At 34.6% G+C, this 7,081-nt stretch overlaps 1 protein-coding gene across 16 annotated transcripts in view; it reads right to left on the bottom strand.

Moving 5' to 3' along the window:
• Positions 1–7,081, bottom strand: part of Rapgef6 (Rap guanine nucleotide exchange factor 6) — a 176,724-nt gene that overhangs the window by 71,721 nt on the left and 97,922 nt on the right. For all 16 annotated transcript variants that reach the window (XR_004113774.1, XM_031354886.1, XM_031354887.1 and 13 more), the window contains 3 exons: positions 5,173–5,309; positions 1,616–1,774; positions 886–1,038 (listed from right to left, as the gene is read on the bottom strand). Coding sequence is in view for 15 of the 16 variants with exons in the window: in XM_031354886.1 (XP_031210746.1) it covers positions 886–1,038; positions 1,616–1,774; positions 5,173–5,309 (449 nt within the window). In the remaining variant the exon portion in view is untranslated. The remainder of the gene's footprint in view (positions 1–885; positions 1,039–1,615; positions 1,775–5,172; positions 5,310–7,081) is intronic.

Genomic DNA, 7,081 nt, shown 5'->3' with positions numbered 1-7,081 from the left:
TTTTGGAAATAGTTTCATATAGCTGAGTATGGCCTTGAACCTGCTTTACATATAGCTGAAGCTACTCTTGGACTCAGGATTCTCTTGCCTCTATCTTCTTAGTGTGGGAATGATTACAGGTATGCAACTTACCATACCCAGCAATACTCACTTTGTCTGCACACAAAACTTATACTAAGAGACTGCTCTAAGAATTCAATTCCAAGGAAAAAAACTGACATGGCATGACGTGTATTTTCTCTCTATGCTACTAAGTTGTCCATTTGCCAATGAATAACGACATATTTTGCAAATAAGCCTAGCTTAAAAAGAGAAATACGTTAAAATGTTTCAATTATACTTGATTTACTTTATATCTAGAGGTCTTCATAGAGACAAGAATGACGAAGAATATAGGAGATAAAGATTGCTGTGTTGAGTGTAATTATACTAAAACTCCAGATTTTCCTCACTCAGTCATAACTTTACTTCCTGTATCTCTTCCGTTTTCAATTTAAAGAAAGGTTCAGAGAAGCTACAGCTGATTTCAAGCTAACAAGAGCTCTGCATCTTCATTGTGAACTATGTGTCTTTGTGGCTAGTCTTTAAATTTCCTGTTCCTCTTGCTTCACTAAAATTGCTTGCTTTCTTCTTATAAGACCAACACCCACTATCAAGGGTTTACATATTTAAAAAGAAAAGATTTGACCAGTATAATCTAAAATAATATTATATCAATTTGGATATTAAGTGGCAATAATTATCCCTTATCATTCACGTGTGTAAGAACCAATTAGACATCAACATATAGTGAAGAATTTTACATTACTCATAAAAATGGTCTAAAGCCTATTTTTAAAGAAAGATCTGAATGAAGTTTATAGAACTAGAAGTAAAATCACCCACCTTGATTACAATGTGTCCTTTCCTGGTTCCGCTCCGGTCTAGTTCACGGTGCTCATGTACCATGACAATTTCTCCCTCTTCCTCAACTTTGTGGGTATTTTTTTCCACATGATTTAAAATCCTCCAATAGTCCTGTTGGGCTATGCAAACAAACTGTCCAAGAACAACATGGGGACAGTTAATGAACCTATAGTACATAAACACATCACTATGTACCAAGGCAGAGCACAATGGCAAGAAATCAAGCGGCATTAGCTCTTTCTCATTCAATTTGTCTAACTCCAAATAAAAATCACGGTAAACAACTACACACAGAGACCAAAGTGGAATCTTCTGAATCCTGCTCTAAAAGGAGAAGTGAACATCCACTTCTCTCAAACAGACAAACTATGCAAAGAAATCACGAAGCAGGAGTAAGAAACAAACAACTCACAAGTTCCTATTTCCTTCCTTTTTTGAAAACAGAAAGAGCTTGAACTGGATAATAAGAGTTTGAATGTTCAAACAAACCAACATTTATTTGAAGCATTCTCTTAAAAATTTATACTTTGCTTAATTCAACCAAATTTGAGAGAGACATAAAATCTACTTTCTCTTGTCAAGTAGACTGCAGGCTATCAAAAATCCTAATTCTCAATTAATGCTGTTTAATTCTGAGCAAGAAAGAGAAAAGCAGCTCCGCTATTTCCAGTCTCAAAGGAGGAGAGAACACAGAGCAGAGAAGGCTTACCTGACAATCATCGACTTTGGTTCTGACAACTCCATGCATGTATTGCTTATCTAGAGTGGGGACAATTCCAAAACTATTTCCCATGAAGAGATTTTCAATTTTCCCATCTGGATGACTAATTTCTACAGTGCCATTTAAAATGACATACCATGAGTCAAGCTACAGAGGAAAAGAAAGATGTTAGAATCCTTTTTAAAAGACAGTTATAAGTTAACTTTTAACAATTTAACAAAATATGTAAAATATATCACTTAAAGGAGAAAAAGGAGACTGGCTCTATTATTCAGTAATCATTCAACAACATCCTATGCCTTGTCTACACAAAACTACTGGTTTGTTTCATTTTCTTCTTCTAGTAACCAAAGGAATTTCATTATTGGCCAATTTCTTCAAGGCAAAATACTGTACTATTTAAAAGAACAATTCTTACTTTAGAGACAATTCATTTTATATGCATGAGTATATATATATGCAAAATATTTGTGTCCTAGGTCTCTAGATAAGGGCTTCATACTCCCTAAAACTGGACTTACAGACAGTTGTGATGTGTCCCCTATCTCAGGGGTTTTCAACTGCTAAGCCATCTATTAGGAGCACAAATTCGTAAAATCCAGACCCTGCCACTGAGCAGCACAGTGATTTTCACCAAGTTATTCAATGTCCCCAGGCCCCAGTTTATTGCTAAATTGGTGTTTTTTTTTTAAAGTAATATAGAACTTCTAAAGTAGATGGCCAATTTAATAAATACCAAATGCTTACTTAGAACAGTGTCCAATATATAATCGTCCTAATGATGAAAACTAGCAAAAGCCTGAATTCTAATGCACAGCTAACAAATTCTATATTTTATATATTATGAATTTGTGCTAATATTCAAAACATTTATTTATATGAAATCATTTAATATGAGGGAGATATATTTTTATTATATTTATTTTTGGTGTGTGTGTGCTGAAACATGTTGCTATAATGTTTGTGTGGAGGTTGGAAGATAAAAAGAAGGAATTGTTTCTCTCCTTCTGCTATGTGGGTACCATGGATTGAAGAGAGGACAGACTTAGTGGTAAGTTCTTTTACCCACAGAACCATATTGCTGGCTTGGGAGATGACATGTATGCATATACACAGTTTTAATTTTATAAATTTATTTTATGAATGTTTTGCCTGTATGAATATAAGTATATCATGTGTATGACTGTTGGATCCCCTGAAACTGCCATCTATCCAGCCCAAAGCTGTATTATTTTTTTTTTAAAGATTTGTTTGTTTTTATATACATTGGTGTTTTGCCTACATTTGGGTCTGTGTGAGGGTGTCTGGTCCCTTGGAACTGGAGTTACACACAGTCGTAAGCTTCCACGTGGGTGCTGGGAATTGAACCCAGGTATTCAGGAAGAACAGTAGATGCTCTTGACTGTTGAGCCATCTTTTCAGCCCCCAAAGCTATATTTTTAAAGGTCGTCTGTGTATTACTGAAAGAACATTTATCCTTTAATAGCCATTCCTCCTCACTAGCCTAAACTTTCAACATTTTTGATACAATCTGAGTAGTAAGTAGGTAACAAAAGACTTTTTTAAAGTCTATTTTTTTATTACTGATAATAAGAACACAGTAGGATTTATAGACAGGATTTATAGATTACATAAACTGAGAATGGGGCTGTGTGTTTTCCCAACCATCATATTCTTGGTAGGAATGAAATATTTGGTAGGAAGTTGACAGACAATACAGTTTTGGTTGTGTTTGTTTTTTTGAGACAAGTTCTCTATGCAGTCATGGATATCCTGGAACTTGGTAATGTAGCCTCTAACACACAGAGATCTATTTGCTTGCTTCCATATACTGGGATTAAAGTTGTGCACTTTGCCTAACCAGACAATTCATTTTTGCTAACGGGATTATAGAGACTTAGAGAACATAAAAACTTGTGGAAAAGAAAAGCTCACTAAAATTCTGTCTAAACAGCTTTTATTTATTGGCTACATTTATATATTATTTTAAGCTGTTGAATATATTTAGATTATTTGCTTGAGTATATATGTTTGTATATGTAGGTAGACAAGTGTGTGCATGTGGAGACCAGAGAGGTCAACCTCAGGTACTGTCCACCTTGGTTTAGTTTTGCTTGTGTATGTGTGGGTGCAGGTACACATGTGTGCATATGTGAACATATTCATTTGAAAGCTAGAGGACAACCTTGGCTGTCTTTCTGCAGATACCATCTACGTAATTCTTTTAGAAAGGGTCTTGTGGGCCTTGGGCTTGCCAAGCAGGCTCGACTGGTTGACCAATGAGCCCCAGGGATCTTGGGGTCTCCATCTACTCAGTGCTAAGTTTACAGGCACATGCTGTCATATCTAGCTTTTGTTGTAGCTTCTGGGAACCAAACTCGGGTCCTCACACTTGGTGGCAAATACTTTACCAACTTAGCTATCTCTCCAGTTCCTATCATGTCTTTAAAGATAAAAAAATAAACTAAACTAATCTTTCTCCTCCAACTTCCTGGGGATGTGCATATTATTTATTAGATGTGCAAAACATCCAAATAAAGCTGGAGAAGATATAGTCCCTGAAAGAATTTCTAGCAATGTAAAAAGAATGTGAGTTTTGGAGTACACAGCTCAGTGGGACATCACTTGTCCAGTATGTTGAGTTTGATTCCCCAGCAACACAAAGAATAACTAAGAGTACTCTACTCTTTTATCTCATGGTTATGTATTTATTTGGTTAGCTACTGCTTGTTTTTAAGCGATAGTTTGGCATACTTTGGCATCTTCAGTTCTTTCTATTACAAATATGTAGTGAACATCTTTTGATATAATTCTTGAGTTTATTCCATTCTAAGGAGAGACACTAGTAAGTAGAACAGATTAGAGACTGTGAATACAGAGAATTTCTAAATGAATTTCAGAAATGTTAAAAAAAATGGTAATGTACTTCTCAGCAATCTTACAGTAATGTTTCCCAGTTCCACTATAGCAGTGGTTCCCAATTTGTGGGTTGTGATCCTTTTATTACATGGGTTGCCCAAGACGATTGAAAAACAGATATTTGCATTACAATTTGTACCAGTAGCAAAATTACAGTTACAACATAGCAATGAGATAATTTTATGGTTGGGGGTCACAGCACGAGGAATTGTATTAAAGGGTCACAGCATTAGAAAGACTGAGAACCACCACACTACAGCCTTGTCACATCCACTAGGAGGAGGCATCAGCATCATACCCTGCCCACATGCATATGCACACACACACACACACACACACACACACACACACACACACACACACACACATGAATAACAATGAAGAATTCTTTAAAGAGTCTTATTAATTTTAGTATTAAAAATGGTTCAATTATTGACTGAATACTGATTCTGAATAAAGCCCGTTACCAGGAAAACAAGTTAAAGAGGGTAAAGCAACAACAACAACAAAACTTATCTGTTCAAAAATTAATTACCCCAACTCAGTATTCCCTCAAAATAATTTAAACTCAAAAGCTTGAATTTATACAAGCTTAGAGAAATTAATTTAACAATTTGCTGACTTACCTCTTGGCCATCGTCAAGAATAACAGCCCCAGCCTGCTCTACTACTTCAAAAACCATGACAGAGCAGAGCTCTCTCCTTACAGACATGGTCATGTTTGCAAAGGCAGGCAGCTGGTGCATGAACTCAAGTAACTGTTCTATAGAAAAACAGAAATTCTTGTATAAAGATCAATGATGCTTACTTTAACATAAAACAAATTTTGTAATTCAATATTCAACTTGTTAATCAACTTAGGATCTGACAACCACATCTGACCTCCATAGCATATGATGCACAGACATACACGCAGGCAAAATAGCTATCACATAAAAATATTTTTTAAAAACCCAGTTAATTTAGTAGGTTATGTGTGCACATACACATTTATAAACTATATGTATATTTACCATCATATATAAATACAGGCACATTGAAAGATATCATTCAAAGGACTCAGAGAACCAGGAAACCACAAGCATCATCTATTTGATTGGCCTAGCTGGAGATGTCACTTGATTGGTGGTACAGTTTAGTGCTGTACTTTCACCTAATAGATATGCAAAAACCCTCTTGTCTATTACTTTTAGGCTAGAATTTTCTTCTTGTTAATTCTTCTAGCAATGTCAGTCAGTAAATTAGCGCTAACTAAAGTGACATATACCTCAAGATTTGTTAAATCAACTAGTTAACTAGTTTTTCCAAAAATTTACTATGTTTACTAAATATTTATGGGTTTCTGAGGCTATTTTCTGATTAAAAACATGTGCAGATGTTTATAGTACAAGTGTAAACAGTGGTTATTTAATAATATTCTATCCTTAAAATGGCAGACAATGTATAAAAATATACTGATCATTGCTAATAAAAGTTAAAATTTTCACTAAGGTTGACTTCTAATATGAACAGCAATATGATAATAAAAAAATCCAAGATAAAATCATAGATGAACAGTAGCAATATGTAACTGACACTAAGTAAAGCTAGTTCCTTTAACGATACATCACCATCTTTAGATTCAATTTTTCAATTGAAAATATATTATCTAACTGTAAGAAATTAAGAAATACACAAAAAGCTTTATAATTTTAATGAGGGTAACATTAATGAGGGCTATAATTATAATGAGGGTAACATTAATGAGGGTGCACAAATGAAGGTAACTGAAATATATTTGAAATTGATTTAAAAATTACTTCATAGACTTGAGGTACTACTCTAGTCAGTTTAAATGTCTTATAAACATGAAGATAAAAATCAGTAAAATGAAGTCAACATTTTTATTTTATAAACACAGCAAGCCTCAACAATGGCTCTCAATGGTCTGACATCTTGATGCCAATGTCCAGGTATAGTCTTCACAAATACTCTCTCACGCTTGCATGGTTGTAATGCTTATGACAGAAGGAATGACAGTCACAAAAGACACTGGGGCATCTATCTACCTTACTCACCCTAGATCACCCACACTAGACATCTACTGCTGTGTTGTTAGGGTGAATAAGCAGGTTACAAAGGAGACTACATGACATGGGACTGAGGTCTTGTGCCAGAAGTCTCATGAGTAGTCCAGTCATCTTGGACTTAAGATTTTCACACACTCCAGTGATGACTAAGGTGACTAGAGTCTGCATGTAAATTCTGACTAAGATTTTAAGCTAATATTATCTAGCTAAGTTGTTCCTGAATTTCCAACCAACAAAGACTATAACATAATAAATGTATGTTGTTTTAAGAAGTTATGTTTTGGTACAGTATGTTATGTGGCAACAGATTATATAAGGTTAAAGATGTTTACATGAACAAAATTATTTCTTCTTTCTCTTTCATTCTTTTTTTCCTTCCTTTCTTTTTAAAGACAGGGTTTTCTGTGGAGCTCTGGTTGGCCTTAAATGTATTTATTTCTTTTTTTTTTTCTTTTTTCTTTTTTTT

Source organism: Mastomys coucha, unplaced genomic scaffold, assembly GCF_008632895.1.
Source record: "Mastomys coucha isolate ucsf_1 unplaced genomic scaffold, UCSF_Mcou_1 pScaffold5, whole genome shotgun sequence".
In the NCBI taxonomy this organism is placed as follows: Eukaryota; Metazoa; Chordata; class Mammalia; order Rodentia; family Muridae; genus Mastomys; species Mastomys coucha.
This window is presented reverse-complemented; position numbering and strand designations above follow the sequence as displayed.